Here is a 16869-nt window from a genome sequence, read left to right on the forward strand (position 1 = left end):
TAATAATATATATATATATATTTAAATTGGAGATTATGATTATTATTGATAAAATATTAAAAAATTTCAGTTCATGGAAAGTAAATGAAAAACAAAACATATTAGTTAATCTATAAAAAAAAAATTCTTGCATAAATATCAAATTTATAGAATATGTACAGTACCAAGTGAATAAAATTTTCATGCAGAGTAAAAAAATATGTCATGCTTCATTACAAGTACAAAACTAACACATTACATACCTGAAAATGACATATATATATATCTCATACATAATTAGTATTAATTAATATCCTAGTGCATAGGTAGATAACTCATCAATATATAACTTTTAGTTGTTTAATTTAGATTTAGGTACATTTGCTAGAGACTTATCAGAGATGATGTTAATCTTTAAAAATGTCTTTTACTATATTTATTAATGCTGTTGATAACCAGTCTTCTTCAATGATTTGTATAATTTCTGTTAAGTTTACAAATCTGGAAAACCAAATATTTAATTACCAATGCTCTGAAATTTTATTTTTTGTTAACAGTATATAGCAATAGAGCTTTATAATTTTTTTTGTTTTATTTTAAATTTGTATATTATTTTCTAGTTTACTTACATCAATAATTTCTATAGATATTTTATTGTGCTTTATAATATTAGTTTAATAATTATATATTTTAAAAAAGGAAGGCATTTGAAAATATTTCATATTTATTTTTTATTCTTCCTTTTATTAGCATATTAATGAAAATAATAATTTTAAATTTATATTACCAGAACTATGTCCAAGCTTTAGATTCCGAATCTGTTGAAAAAAATACTTGCTCTCTTTTGAGTTTACTTTCTTGTAATGATGATCTAGTACTTTTACTGTTTCTGTCCAAGATTCCTTTTTACTCTCCCAACTATCTAATCTATTTCAAAAATATCAAGAAATATTAGTTTATTTACATTTAATTATAATTAAAAAAAAAACAAAATTTTTTCTCTGATTTCTATAATTACAAAATAAATAATAAGTAAATCAATGAAAGAACAGATTAAAAATTTAAAAGAATTTCAGAAAAATTTAAAACAAATTAATATTAAAAAATATATTTGATCTATACATATATTTTTGAAAGTATGTGTGGTGTGTCTAGCTGTTTGCTACAGAAATTAAGGTGTTTATAAACGATGATATTCCCAACAAGCCATTTACTAAAACATTTCATTATTTAATAGCAAATATAAAAAGTAAAATTTAGAAACAATGACACATATTGCTAATTAATTATTTTTGAAGCTTAAACTTTTACACACATTACTTTTCATTTAAATGATTATTTTTATTTATACAATTCAAAATTTGATTAATTTTCTATACTTACATGATCCAATCACTTGACTGTAGAGCCAAATCTACCATAGCACATCTATGTTTAGCTTCAATCAATCCTGTTTTGTTATAACCATCATTCACAGGTGAGATGATGCCTCCAATTACTATATATTGCCCAGTACTGTGGAGATAATCTCTGGCCAATTCTAAATACGAGAAAAATTTTTAAATAAAAACTTTCTATATAAACAACAAATTGTAAACAAGATTTTATTTTTGTTGGATATCATTAAGTATTAAGACAAACTTGTAATTTATCCCTATAACAAAAATAACCTAAAAAGAATTGTGCATTTAGAAACAAACTTTATGATATTCAGCTGCAAAATTTTTCTTATATCCCTTTTAGTTTGAACAGATGCATCCAAAAACTTTATTTTTTTTTTTCAAAGATTTCTTTCAACTATTTGCTGGAAAAAAACTTGTATTTTTTCAGCAAATCTGTATTGCTGTAAACTATGTAACATAAATTCTGTATATTAAATACATGTCAATAAATAACTTTACATTGTCAATAAAAGTCACATTAGATAAACATTTTTAATTTCATTCTTATTACTGTAAGAGGAAAATAGTAATTTTAGATATTGCTTTGAAATATTGTCCCATTTGTTTTATTTTAAATTTTTGTTGAGTTTTTTATGATTTATGGTTAGTCAACAATATTTATAATGAATGATTAATCTTTTATGCTTCTATTCAAAAAATAAAAGCATAAGAATCTCCAAAAATACTATCCAATCCACGACTGGAGTCTGTGGATGTGATAATTCCTAGAAAATAACAGTGTTTGAACCAATTACATATGGAGATTTATAACAAACTTTATATATATTTTCCATTGTACAATGTCAGTCAGCACATCATCATTTTCTGAAAAAGAAAGTAACCCTAGTGTGACATGACCAAGCTGTTGATTCAGTGATTTTGGCACTAAATCTAGTGTTTTTGGGTTGTTTTTTTTTTAATTCTTTCTTCCCTGCAAAGTGCTCGCATGGAAGAAAGAATTAAAAAAAGCAACTTGGTAGGCTGACACCTTGACCAAGGTGGCACCTACCAAGTTGCTTAGTGTCATGTTTATAAAATTTAGCTGTGTCTGAATTTTGGTGTTTTTTTGATAATATCAATATTTGGTGCTTTTATGATATTTTTTGGTAATACCATTTATTACTTTAAAAAATAAGATAATGTGGATGCCATTATTGTCAATGTTTTACAAAAAATGAAGGAACTATTCTATTCTAAACACCGGAATAAAAATGACGTCACACTATCGGAACCTGTGACCGGTGCTCTATGCGTATACGTTAAATATCGCTTGACAAACGTTTTTGAGCGTTCTGTTCGCTTGTCTTCAGGTCAACTGAAAGAATTCCCCGGACGGAGTGTATATTTATTCTTCTCTAGGATTGGGTGTCAGTTCTGAGGTGGTGGGTCGCTTCTGGCATGTGCAGCCGTGCGGCGGGGGAAGCGGCGGATTGGCGTCCAATAGTGATTGCCAGGCCAGAGACAAGGTCAGTTCCTCTTTCCGGTTAATGCAGGTGGTTAGCCGGTTGGCGTTGTGGATAGCCGCGGCTTCCAGCCATCTGAGTTGCTGCTGGTGCGTTTATAAACGATATGTTGACGACATCCTTATCATATGGAAGGAGATACCCGACATGACATCTTTCGACAGAACTGTTAACGACAACCCTTTCGGCCTAACAATCAAGCTAGAGCAAGCTAGTACCGAAGAGGTCCATTTCCTCGACATCGGGATAAAGATAGTAGGACCCACCATCCAAACAGCCGTATACCACAAGTCCTCATCCACCCCCCACGTACATACCAGCCGATTCCTGTGACCCGTTCCCATACAAGGCAGCCACATTTAGGGCTCTTGTGGAGAGGGCGTTCTCACACTCATCCACCAAGCAAGCCCTGACAAATGAATTAGCACGCATGAAAAAAATAGCAACCGAACATGGATTCCCGAGCATGACGCACCGCTTAATTGAACAGTACCAACGCTGGAAACATGCCCTAACCACAGAGATCACCGCCGACCCACAACGAGATAACTCAGCACGGATCCCCATCACATACAACCCGCACCTCAAGACTGTACATAGAAAAATAGCCAAAGAGCATAGGATTTGACTGGCGTACAGAAAATGCCCCACAATTTTCCGCATCCTAAGGAACGATAAGGACCCTCCTGATCGCACCAGACTCCCCGGAATCTACTCTATCCTGCTCCGTGACAATAGACAAAACGCGGAACTACTATACATCGGCTCAACCAAACGCTCCTTAAACACCCGCCTACATGAACACCAAGCAGATATCCGGCACAGGAGGCTGACCACAGCCCTAGCCACATACGCATCAAACCCCGAAATCGAAGTACACTTTGAGAGGGCTACCATTATTGTCAACATGCCTCACCAGCAGCAACTCAGATGGCTGGAAGCCGCGGCTATCCACAACGCCAACCGGCTAACCATCTGCATTAACCGGAAAGAGGAACTGACCTTGTCTCTGGCCTGGCAATCACTATTGGACGCCAATCCGCCGCTTCCCCCACCGCACGGCCGCACATGCCAGAAGCGACCCACCCCCTCAGAACTGACACCCGATCCTAGAGAAGAATAAATATACACTCCGTCCGGGGAATTCTTTCAGTTGACCTGAAGAAGAGCGAACAGAACGCTCGAAAACGTTTGTCAAGCGATATTTAACGTATATGCATAGAGCACCGGTCACAGGTTCCGATAGTGTGACGTCAATGTTTTACAATGTCCATGAAGACTTTTACTACTACAAAGAAATTTGTATGTAATAGATTTGGCAATAGGAAAACTAATAAAAATAGTTGGGACTTATGATTTCTAAGTCTCCCAGAATTATTGGGAGACTAGAATATGACAAAAAATTTTAAATTCTCATACTCCTAAATTAAACCTTATTCTTCCTGTATTTAACTTTTGGGTTGTATACTAAAGCATAATTAAGAATTTGCAACAATGTTTTGAGAGTTGCTGAGAAGTAAAAAAAATCATTAAATCTCCCATAATTTTCACTTCTAAAATGAAAAATTTCCAGAATTAACTCTTTAGGAGTTTGGATTGAATTGATAGATGAAACAATGCAACACATGGTTGACCTGTCTTTATGGGAAATTGTCTCCTATTTAAGTATTAAACCTATGAACCCACAACCAACTACTAATGTTTAGTGGTCTTAGCCACTCAGCCACAGATGGACAGCAAAATTATTGGAACTACAATCTGATTTTTTGTAGTTCCAATAATCTTACTGAAGATAATCATTTTGTTCTTTTACTCTTTGTGGACACTAAGCAGACTTGTTATTCTGTTGGTAAATGTCATGCATCAAGCTGAGAGTTTTATTGTATTAATGCTATTGTTCTGTACCAGAAAAACATTTTTATCATTAATATTACCAAATAAATTTGTTTTTTAAGTAACAGAAAATCTGGTGCTTTTCTGATGTTTTTAATATTTTAAAACTTCAGCCCTTTACTCATTAACTATTGGCAACACTGTACATATCTAACATATTCATGGAAATGGAGGTACAATTACATCTCTAAATGAGATGGTTGGGATCTTACCAGAGCTATAGACCATTCCCATAGAAGCAAAAAAAATTCAAAGAAACTATATCTTTACACGAGATACAGCCCCTGAAATCAGCCTATTTCTAGGATTACATGATTGGGAGTCACATTCTGCCCTCTGCTAAGATTATCACATTTAACTATTTAGCCCAGGCGACTATGCCAGCTTTGAGTACATCAATTGGCCGTTTGCAGAGTACTTGATGTTATTTAGGAGGTGTTGGGACTTGTCTCCACATACAGTCCCTGGCCAAATTATTAGACGCACTACAGATTTTTCATAATTACATGTTTTATACCCAGTCTGGTGTAGGTCTATCTTATAAATCATAATTTTCATAAACTGAACTTATTTTTTAATGTCATAGTATACCAATTTTTGTTATATTTCATTACAATAATAATTTAGTGGTATGTATCAGAGCTTAAACACTAAAGTGTAGTGTACAAGTACAAATGTGTTTCAGTCGCGTTCTCAATTGCTACTGGTGTGGACGTGTTTCTGTTCACCTCTTGTATTTATTTTGTGGTATACAATTATGCAAGTGTTTGTTTTCTTCGATAGTAGTAATTTTACCAACCAGATATGATCAATTGTTATCCTTTGACATGTGCAAAAAGGGGGACCTTTCACCACGTAAAAAAGCTGAAGTCAAAGCCGTCATTAATACAAAAATGTATTCCAACTGTGAAATTTCACGAAGGTTGAAGGTGTCTGAAGCTAGCGTACTAGTTATAAAAAAACAAGTTGAATCAAATCAAGATCTGAATCCGAAAAGAAAAAATAAATGCGGCAGAAAGCCAATTTTCACCCCAAAGTCAGAAAAACGTCTTAAGAAAATTTGCTTAGAAAACAGATTTGCTACCACTAAATCAATAAAATCTCAATTGGAAGATGCAAACGTGAATGCTTCTGAGCACATGTTTGCAGAAAATTGAAAGATCTGGATTTTAAGGCTTACCGACCAGCAAGAAAACCCAAGTTAAGAGTTGCAATGAAAGCAAAGCATTTGGAGTGGGCCAAACAGTGGCGTGATAAGGATGTAGACTTCTGGAGATCGGTAATTTAACATTATACAGATTATTTACTATAAAATAGACAAATTAACAGTAGGTACTTGATTCATAATTTTTTTTTTTTTGTTTTTTGTTTTCTCAGGTCTGAATTAGTGATAAAAGCACATTTGAAATTTTAGCCAACAAAGCTCATTTTGTCCGTCGTCATAGAGGCAAAACATTTTATTCTGACTGCATCATTCAGACTGTAAGCAGCCCATGAAAGCAATGATTTGGTCCATCATTAGTGGCAAGGACACTGGGTGCCTTTTACTTAAATCTGTGGCAGCAACCAATTTTGCAAGACCAATATAATTGGTCTTGCAAAATTGGTTGCTGCCACAGATTTTTATGCAAGATGGAACTCCCTGCCACACAGCGAGGTCTGTGAAAACATATCTACAAGAGCAAAATATCTCTCTGTTGGATTGGCCGGGTAATAGTCTCGACATGAACCCCATAGAAAATGTGTGGGAGCTCATGAAAAGGGAAGTGGCCAAAGAGGTCATCACAAACAAAATGCGGCTTTTGGAAAAATCATCCATGTGTTGAATCATCATCCACAAATGCAGGAGACGGTCCAGTCTTGCATCCACAGCATGCCGTGCCAGATTGAGGCTTTCATAGTTGCAAAAGGTGGTTCAACAAAATACTAAAATTTAAATGGCAATTTTGTATTTTTTTACTATGTTAATAAAAACAAAAATTTTCAATAAATATATTTTATTTGTGTTATCATCTATGTAATAAAGTAAACTGTACGTTACAGGTTAAATTCATTGGTAATAAATATTCAAAGACCAAATTGTACTAGCTGATAATTAAGATTTGCATAAAAACTATAGTGCATCTAATAATTTGGCCAGAGACTGTAGGTACTTCGATTCAAGCAATAGCAAGCACCAAAGTATATGACTATAAGAGGAGCATCAGTCAAGGCAAGTGATGGTGAGCCTTGACTGACATAGAGCTTGGAGAATAGGTAGCAGTACAGGTTCACAGTAAAAACTGACCTTTGGAGACAAGTATTCACAAAGGGTCACACATACAGGTATGGTTTCATTACCTTTTTTTGTTCATAATGGGATCCACAGTTCTGGGGATGGTTTGTTTGTTTTGTTAAATTATGGCAATGCAACACTTGGGGGATTTACCGCCTGTGGGGGATGCCTTCCAGGGGTCTTTTTAAGGGTAACTGGCCCTATTCAGGCATTACAGATGTGGAGAAAACCCAGAAAACTCCACTTGGCCAGCCAATCCTGGTGAGGTGCAAATCTACAACCAAACTCCCAGTGTTCAGGAAACAGAACTGCTTGGTCACTGGTGGCCAAGCAGTTCCGTTTCCTGGGGATGGCAAATCCATCATTCAGAGTTCATATCTTACCAAAACAGAAGTGCCTAGGTAAACACATTAGAGGTATGCTGGATTGGCAAGTGCATTGTATTTAGATTCTTTTTTTGTAAGCAGTATAATATCTATTAGAAATTAACCAGTGTGGGTATAAATTAAGCCAGAGTTTATTACTGATAGGAGAATTTTAACAATGAATCAAACTGTAAAATTATTTCTTAAATTGTATAAATTTATATAAGAAAAAAGCGATAAAGATAAAATATACCGAACATCCTCAGATGCATATTCGTAATAGGGTTGTAGGATCCACATGCTAAAAGCACAACCCAATAAGGGGGAGGCATCTCAAGCAGACAACTTCTACTGCGCTCCCCCTTTCGGATATATTAAGAACAACTAAATCATTATTTTAGTTAAATATAAATTATACAAAGATAACGAGTCTTACGAAATGCAATTTGTTTATTTTATTTTCATTTTACGTTTTTTGTGAAAATATGTTAGGCTTTTTTATCGTTGAAAAATTTTTTGGAAACCCTAAATTTGTTTGCATCTGGACCCCTTTCTGGGGAATACCAGCCTTTCATCCTGTTATCATAAAGCCTCTAGAATATGGTTACTAGCTGCTATTATTTTCAACCAAGGACTATATATTATATGTAGTATGACGGCCGGATGGCCGAGTGGTCAAGGTGGCAGTCCACTGCTCTGGGGACCCGGGATCGAATCCGGACGAGTCAAAAAATTCCCAGCAATTTTTTGAGGAGTTGGTCCGGATATGTCGGGCCGTCCCTCACCACCCGGCTGAATTCATAATGGGTTTATTTTTTTACTCTTCGCCCTGGGGCATATATTCTCATAGCAAGCCCATTATGGATTCGGCCAGACCCACAATGGGGCAGTCGGGTGGTGAGGGACGGGGCCTGACATATCCGAACGGACCACTTCCGAAAAATTCCTGGGGATTCCTTGACACGTCCGTATTCGATCCCGGGTCCCTAGAGCGGTGGGCTGCCACCTTGACCGCTCGGCCAGCCGGCCTTCTCGTAATGAGTCTGATAAAAGTCTTAGGTCCCAGAGGACAGAAAGAGTTTAAAAAAAAAAAAAAACTATAGGTAGTGTATAGCCCTTGGTCCAGTAGGCTAAATTGACGAGAGTTGCGTTAGCACTTGTGTATTTTTAAAGGGGTTTTTGTGTCGTTTTTTACATATTTCAATTTTATTTTTTGAGATTTTTGTAACACCTAACTGTCGATTCGTCTTCAGATCGCCAGTTTTTACGAAGAAGCACGTGAATTTATAATCGTAGGACTTCTAGGAAGTGGGATGTGAAAATGTCAGGCACATGGTTGCTGTAAGAGCAAAAGTTGTACGTTTTTACGTTATTTGCAGACTGCACTTTTCTGCAAAATGAAGAGACAAGATATTTGGCAAGAAAGATAAAACGGCAATAAAGTTGTTCCGCTTACATTAATATTGAAATTGCAAGCCATATCAATGTATTAATCACTATAAAGCTGTTTATAAGATAATAGCTGTACCCGGCTACGCATTGCTGTGGCTCAAAATGTATCTATTATAAATGTATAATACTCCCCGAAGGAGAGAATTATACATTTATAATAATCTAAAAATCCCTTCTTAGTGTACATTCTCTTGACGTATCCTATTAAAACGCGATAAAAAATGCAAAAAACCGCATCTAAAATAGTATAATAGAAGCCGAGTTCTTCACAGAAAGCCTTAATTTTGTCCCTCTCCCTCCGCGGGGGGATTTCGACATCTATATATGTAATATACAAGTTCGGACACGTGCACTGTTTATCTCGCCGACCACGCGACTGAGCTGCGCGGTTACCTATTTACCTCTTTATAATATTAGTATAGATTGTTATTTATAGACATGTGAACTTTTATAAAAATATTTTCAAGGATTTAATAGTAATTGGAACAAGAACGAAAAATATTGTTTCAAATGTTACAAGAAAAGATACTAGCTTAGAAGTTTTTTATTCATCTCATGAAAGCTGTATAATGCATTACTGTTGATCCTAAGAAAATTATTAATTCAAACTCCTCTACTGTTTTACAGATAATTAAACTTACACACAGGCTATATATAGATATAATTTTTTTTCAGTTTTTCAGACAATGTTCTCTACAAAACCAGCTGCGTACTATATATGAGTGGGGACCCTGTGCAACGATTTGAAAAAACGGAACCCCATTTGGTTTTCTGTATTTTTTTTGTGACACGGTCTAATATACGTAAAATTGTAAAATGATAAATTTATTTATTTTAAAAATAGTAAACTATACTTGAACATTGTAGGCTACTTCTTTTGTGATGAACACTAACCGCCTAAAATTTCTTTTCTGGATTTAATTGAAGTAAATTGGACAAGTCGTTTCCTCGTTTCTGAATTTTCGACAGAAAGTAATGACAAACTACTTTTACTTTTCGATCAATCAATACCAAAATACCTGAAAATCGAATAAATACAACATAAATTGCTTGTGTAATTTCGACAAGAACGTTTTAACACCTAAATAGGGGCCAGTTTCCAATTGAAATTCCTCACGGAGGTATCGTCCATGTGCCGCATTGCGATATAAAAACAAAAACCTGTACCTATTACAAAATTATGTAAAGGGCATCAAGAAAATAAATTCAAATTCGCGCAAACTTCATATCCCCTTACCTCATTATCATTTTGATCGTATGGAGATCGCTATAATCTGAAGTATGCGCTGTACGTTATCGCTTTTTAGGGTTTTTTTTTTTTTTAAACGCTCCGCCCTGTGGGCACTAAGAGGATGGGATCCGATCCATCTCCCCAAAAAATTCCTGGGATTTTTCGAGCCACCCGGATCCGTTCTCGGGTACCCCCAGAGCGGTGGGCTGCCACCTTGACCGATTGGCCATCCGGCCTTGCTTTTTAGGTGTATACGCGCATAGAATGCTGGTTTCCAGGACGCTTGTTGCTTGCAGTGGACATGCAAAATGCTGAAAACCATCTTTCCCACCAGTGGTCAAGCAGTTCCGTTCCCTGAACACTGGGAGTTCGGTCGTGGGTTCGCGCCTCGCCCGGACGGGCTGGCCACGTGGAGTTTTCCGAGTTTTCTCCACGTCTGTAACGCCCGAATAGGGACCAGTTACCTTAAAATACCACCCGAAAGGCATTATTTCCCGCGTAACAACTATCATAAACGCATATAACTCCTATTACATCACAATTACGTCACACTTTACCACAGGGCGATATACCTAGAAGCTTATGCCCAACTAGCCGATACAAGACATGACAAGAAAATTATCATTTTCGCATGTCTGATGCAAGTAACAATGTTTCTGTTAAAGTTTACTGAAAACTTTCACGACTCCACATTAAAATGTCATCCTCAAATGAAGACGAGCTGTTTTCTGTCGAATATCGATTTAAAAATTTTAGGCAATAAGAGGATAGGAGTGCGTGATATTAAAACTTTAGTTTTTAGTTTTCAGGATGTCATTTTCTGGATTCAAGTTTGGATGATTTCAGTCGAATTTGACATTATGAACGTCATTGACAGCGAATAGTTGATCGGTCTGGTGTACGAAGGACGGGCTATATGGAATTTTAAAAATTCAAATTGAGAACGTTCGAATAGAAGTTATGTAGAAAAATTATGATACTTTTTAAATCTCCCTCCTTTTGCTAACTGCACGTGTCTGCTAGTCTAGACAAGATTCCTTTCTTTCTTTCTTTCTTCTCTAATATGGAGATTCTGGCTGGTCACCTTTTCTCCGATGAAACTCCTGTCCGCAATTAGTCAAATCGATGTGTGCGTGCTACGTAACGTTCGAGGGCCTGCACGTGCTGTCTAGGTGAGAGGTCTGTTCTTGCCCAATATATGGGTGTTAAAGTCTGGATGATTGCGAGAAGGATCTTNTCATTCATCATGGTAAAAACATAAGTCCATATTATGATAAAAAAAACTTACTTATCAAGTTGTAACAAATAAAATATGGCTTACATAAAACTTCCATAGAATGATTTTTATGAACAATGGTTTTAAACAATTCACCTGCCAACAAACAATTTAGCTGTTGCTTGTTGATAGCTTAAAACTAGTGTAATGAAGAGAAAATGCTACAAGTTTGAAATTATAATGATTCTATGGAAGCTTTATGTAAATCATATTATTTCTGTTTTATTTGTTACAACTGAAGAGGGGTATTTACAGCAAAAATGCATTTTGTAACAACAAATGAAATAATAAATACATGTATTGCTAAAATAGTGAATTAAGATTTTTAATTTGTTGCTGGAATCACACTGGACTTACAGTATTAGAAATGGACTTAATGGCTGTAAAAAAAGAAACCCTGGCAGAAACATATTTAATACAATAGTATTATTATAAAAATGATATTTACTTAGTCACCTGTAGAAAAGACTACTGCATTTTCATAGAATGACCGACATGCTGGTCTATCCAGGGAGATCATAAAATCAGCTATTTCCATATGGTAAAAACTGGCATGCCTGCTTATCTTGGGGAATGGCGGCATGCTAGTTTAAGCGAGATTATACATCCCTCTCTAGAAGATGCATTTAAAAAAAAAGTTTTTATCTTAAAACTGTGAAACTGTCAACATTACATCAAAAACTACGATTTTATGTTTAATTTCTTTGTCTTGTCTCCTTTCTAATGACATAAAATACTCTTGGAATTCCAAAAGTGCTTTTTTTTATGTGTATTTTATTGTTAGTTGATTCAAACGGTCCTTATTTTGTCTTTTAATTAATCAGATGATATAGCAATTGTTGTTGTTGTTCTTGGTGAAAAAATTACTGTTGCATCATTATTTAAATTATACAATATAATGATTTTAAATGAATTATACAAAATTTCCTAAATCCCTAAATTTTTATAAACTGGTTACAATAGTAAAGAAAAATTTTGATTCCGCAATAATTTCATGTTTAAAATCACAATGAAAATAACACACTGTACTTATATATCCTTGTTATAAACTTGGTAAGAAAGGGGGAAAAAAGCAATTTGATTGCAAGCATTTTTCATTTTACTTTGTTATCAATATATTTTATTACATATCTACAATTATACATTATAATATTCTAGAATTTGATTTCTGCATAAAAATATTTTCTTTGGAAGTGTCTACTTTTTAATATTCATATAATAGGAGTGTAGTTAACTTTCCTTTGATAAATTATTATTATTTTTTTCTTATTAACATACTAAATGCAAAAATGATATCTAAATTATTATAACCTTGATTATAGTTGGCGCAATGAGAAACTGCACTTGGTTAATACCAACCGTACCTATTTTCGGAGAGATAGTGTGACAGGATTGGATAGTGCCGTGGTAATTATTTACACGCCTGAGTAATTATATTGTACGTGTTTTATCAGTTATAATATGTCATTTACGTAAACAATCCCATCCTAGTGCCCTATCTCGCCTTAAAGAGAAAAACTTATATCTTTAAAATAATGTAATTAACATTATTATTATTATTATAACATTTATAATCTACTCATTTAGAAAATCATCTATAAAATCATTCATATTGTGTTATAAGCTCTAATGGCCTTTCAACATTTTAATAATAATTTACAAAGGGCCGTTATAGTTTATAATAAAGTATGAAAGTATAAAAAGTTAAAGAATTCAATGCTAAAAGTGCTTGAATAACGGAATAAGCTAGTATAAAATAAGTAATAAAACAATGAAATTCATTGCATTCTGAGCTTAAAATTCTCTTCAAACAATACCATAAACATCTTTTGATAAAAATGTGTACACTGAAATTTCTTCTGTATCAATTATGTAATACAGTAATCTTTTATTTAAGCTACTCTATTTTATAGCAAGATGATTGATGTCTTTTATTTTAATTTTTCTTTCTTTAAATTACTGTTTATAATTATTTTATCAATAAAATTATCGTTCCATAATTATATTTGAACTTACTACAAAACAAATTTTTCATGTTCATTTATAAATACCTGCATAAATTTTTTCGTTATTTGAGAATAAAACCTATATACTGATTAATGCCAAATATGAATGAATGATCACTATAAATTTTTTTTACTATTTAAATGTTCCAATTATTTTTATTGATTCTCATATGTAATTGGATTGTTGACTGGAATTTAATATTCTCCACTAATGTCTGTATTCTCAACCAAGGAGCAAGATGATGAGTTAGAAGTTTACCAATAAGTAATCACATACTAACTTGTAAAATTAAAAGTGAATGGAAATTAGATTACTACTAACTCTAGATCTTTGGTTGCAAATATGGCTGTAGGACTTAGTTCATTATTGTTGAATTAATTATTGTAACTGTTATATACTGTATTTGTTGAACCAATCTTGCAATTTTTATTTCATACAATTATTTAATTATTTTACAAACTAGACAGTTAATTATATATATATATAAAAACTAATAAATACATAAAATTGAACTTCACAACTGTAAAATACTTAGTTAATTCCCATTCTTTGATATAGCAAATTTAAATTATATTTGTATGATTAACTGAAATACTTTAGTATTTTAGATTTATTCATTCATTTTAAAAAATTAATTTGAAACTGCCAGTCAAAGAAATTATACAGCTACAAAACTTTAACAAATTTGATGTAATAAAATGCTTAACTTCTTTGTAAAACATACTAATAAAATTCATCTTCAAAAATAATATTACATGTAAATATTGATTTGCATAAATATTTAATTGTGTAATCTGATTATGAATACATTAAAATGAGAAATTTTATATGAACAAATGAAATGAAAATATTTAAAATTTAAGAATAAATATATATCTTTTTATATTAATTTAAATTCGTTATGTATTTACATATTTATATTCTTTACAAGAATGCTGATACCAACTGTAGTCATTTCTTGTACACAAAGCAATGATTAACTATCTGAAAAGGGTGCCGCAGAATATTTTAAAAAGAGAAAAGATACATCAATGCTTGTAATAAATTATTATTAAAGACAAATCATGCCTATCTCCTGTATGGCGGACTTACTGTCAGAGCATATGANGTAAGTGCAGATTAGGTCAAAAGAACATTGACTTATTTGTCACAATTTTTTTTTTTTTTTTTTAAACTTTTACATTGGAACACATCCTGCAACAGTTGTATGGACGAAAATGATGGTCCTTATTTTGTCTTTTAATTAATCAGATGATATAGCAATTGTTGTTGTTGTTCTTGGTGAAAAAATTACTGTTGCATCATTATTTAAATTATACAATATAATGATTTTAAATGAATTATACAAAATTTCCTAAATCCCTAAATTTTTATAAACTGGTTACAATAGTAAAGAAAAATTTTGATTCCGCAATAATTTCATGTTTAAAATCACAATGAAAATAACACACTGTACTTATATATCCTTGTTATAAACTTGGTAAGAAAGGGGGAAAAAAGCAATTTGATTGCAAGCATTTTTCATTTTACTTTGTTATCAATATATTTTATTACATATCTACAATTATACATTATAATATTCTAGAATTTGATTTCTGCATAAAAATATTTTCTTTGGAAGTGTCTACTTTTTAATATTCATATAATAGGAGTGTAGTTAACTTTCCTTTGATAAATTATTATTATTTTTTTCTTATTAACATACCAATAGGAGAGATAAATAATGTAAATGGTGCAAATTTGATCTGAAATCTTAATTTTACAGCTGCCACTATGCAACAAACACTAAACATTTCTATTTCAAATGAAATCAGATAAAAATCTTTCTCATTAGCTATACTATTGTTTTATACACTAGTTAACAAAAACATGATCAACTTTTTTTTTACCTACAAATTTTTATGAAATCTTATGTAAATCATTGTATATTGCAAATTTGTACAATATTCAGTAACAAAAAACAAAATTCTTCTACACCCTTGTGACAATGTCAAACAAGATCTAGTGGGATGTATTAATTTATATAATTTACTAAAAACAAATGGATTAAAAAAACTGACGTTGTTAAAATTTCAGCTTATATAATGTTGCTAGCTTTTGTTATCACAATAAACAGTAAATAAAACAAATATTCAGATATGGAAGCTAGCAAAATATAATTACTATTATAAATAAGGAAATGACAAGCTCTGAGATGATGGTAAGATGTGAACAAGTACATTTTAAATAATGTCCGTATAGTATGATGAATTTATAATGCACAACTCATCAATATAATTACATTTCATTTTTTCTTCTGAAAAATCATTCTTCTTCAGAAACCAATTCTTTTATCTATTTACAGTTTTATCTATACATTAAATGTTCAAATTTCATATCTACACATTGTTAAATAAGTTCAAGGTTTCTTTTAACTTTTGGACGGGTTACTTGGCTTTGGTAACATCAAGCTATTGGAAGATAAACATAAATTAGTTATAACTTAATATCATTGTTAATATGTTTTTATCTACAGTCTCTATAATTTTACAAATATTAGGGATATATATATATTTATTAATTTATAAACAAATGACTTAATATCTTACATATTTATTCTTGATCCGAATCACCATCGCTCGAGTAACCTTGTGTATGAGAATCTGGAGAGGGAGGTGAAGAAAGTGGTCTATGAGTCAGAGTGCGATAGAAATCCAACCACTTTTCAAGCATCTGTGCAACCAACAGTGGTCTTTTAGGTATTTTTTGCTGGGCCACAAGAATACCACCTTCTGTTACACAGCAATCTAACCACTGTCGCATTATCTCTTCTTCACGTCCTACCTATTAATAGATAAATTATTAAAGAAAATTCTTTTGTTTTAAACTTTTGTAATAATTCAGTTTTACTCATTTGACTGTAAATAATTATAATAATTTAATAGAGAACAAATATATGATATGATTCTTATTTAAAAACTTTGACAAATTTTTTATCATAATAAATTAAACAAATTAATTGTATTATTACAGATCTTTCTTAAATTTTGTTGTATTCTGATGTTTTTTATTTCTGGTAAAATAATTTATTCAAAATAAAATTAGTAATGTAAGAGATATAAACATCTATTGTTGATAACTTATTTTGGTAGCTATAAATATTATTTAATTAAAACTTGCTCAATCAAAATATACTGCTTTATATATCTCACAAGAATTTTAACAGTATTACAGTATATATAATGGGGCCATTTTATACAAAACTGATACTGAAACTGAAATTTGTTTTTTCATAGATGGCAAATAGTCAGGGTAATCAACTCATAGTGCCACATCAGCAAACCTTATCTCCCCAACTTCTGACATTCAAAACATGAAAAACTATTGAATGCTACTCATGGTAACTTGCATGCATTTTTCTCAAGTAGTGTACTCGATATAGTGTAATAAAATTTTGCTCTGTAGATTCAAAACTAATCATCAGACTAAAATGTTAACATTTAGTGT

General features: G+C 32.4%; 2 protein-coding genes across 2 annotated transcripts in view; both read right to left on the reverse strand.

Moving 5' to 3' along the window:
- Positions 1 to 7767, reverse strand: part of LOC111626506 (nicotinamide/nicotinic acid mononucleotide adenylyltransferase 1-like) — a 24702-nt gene extending 16935 nt beyond the window's left edge. The window contains exons 1-3 of the mRNA XM_023369904.1: positions 7671 to 7767; positions 1363 to 1519; positions 767 to 906 (exon numbers count right to left, since the gene is read on the reverse strand). Of these exons, the coding sequence (XP_023225672.1) occupies positions 767 to 906; positions 1363 to 1519; positions 7671 to 7749 (376 nt within the window). The 5' untranslated portion in view covers positions 7750 to 7767. The remainder of the gene's footprint in view (positions 1 to 766; positions 907 to 1362; positions 1520 to 7670) is intronic.
- A 6763-nt stretch (positions 7768 to 14530) lies between these two features.
- Positions 14531 to 16869, reverse strand: part of LOC111626507 (ubiquitin thioesterase ZRANB1-like) — a 48776-nt gene continuing 46437 nt past the window's right edge. Inside the window, exons 10-11 of the mRNA XM_023369905.1 lie at positions 15972 to 16206; positions 14531 to 15833 (exon numbers count right to left, since the gene is read on the reverse strand). Coding sequence (XP_023225673.1) covers positions 15976 to 16206 — 231 coding nt within the window. The 3' untranslated portion in view covers positions 14531 to 15833; positions 15972 to 15975. The remainder of the gene's footprint in view (positions 15834 to 15971; positions 16207 to 16869) is intronic.

This window comes from Centruroides sculpturatus, unplaced genomic scaffold, assembly GCF_000671375.1.
Source record: "Centruroides sculpturatus isolate CEXI.00-Female unplaced genomic scaffold, Cexi_2.0 scaffold159, whole genome shotgun sequence".
Classification (NCBI taxonomy): domain Eukaryota; kingdom Metazoa; phylum Arthropoda; class Arachnida; order Scorpiones; family Buthidae; genus Centruroides; species Centruroides sculpturatus.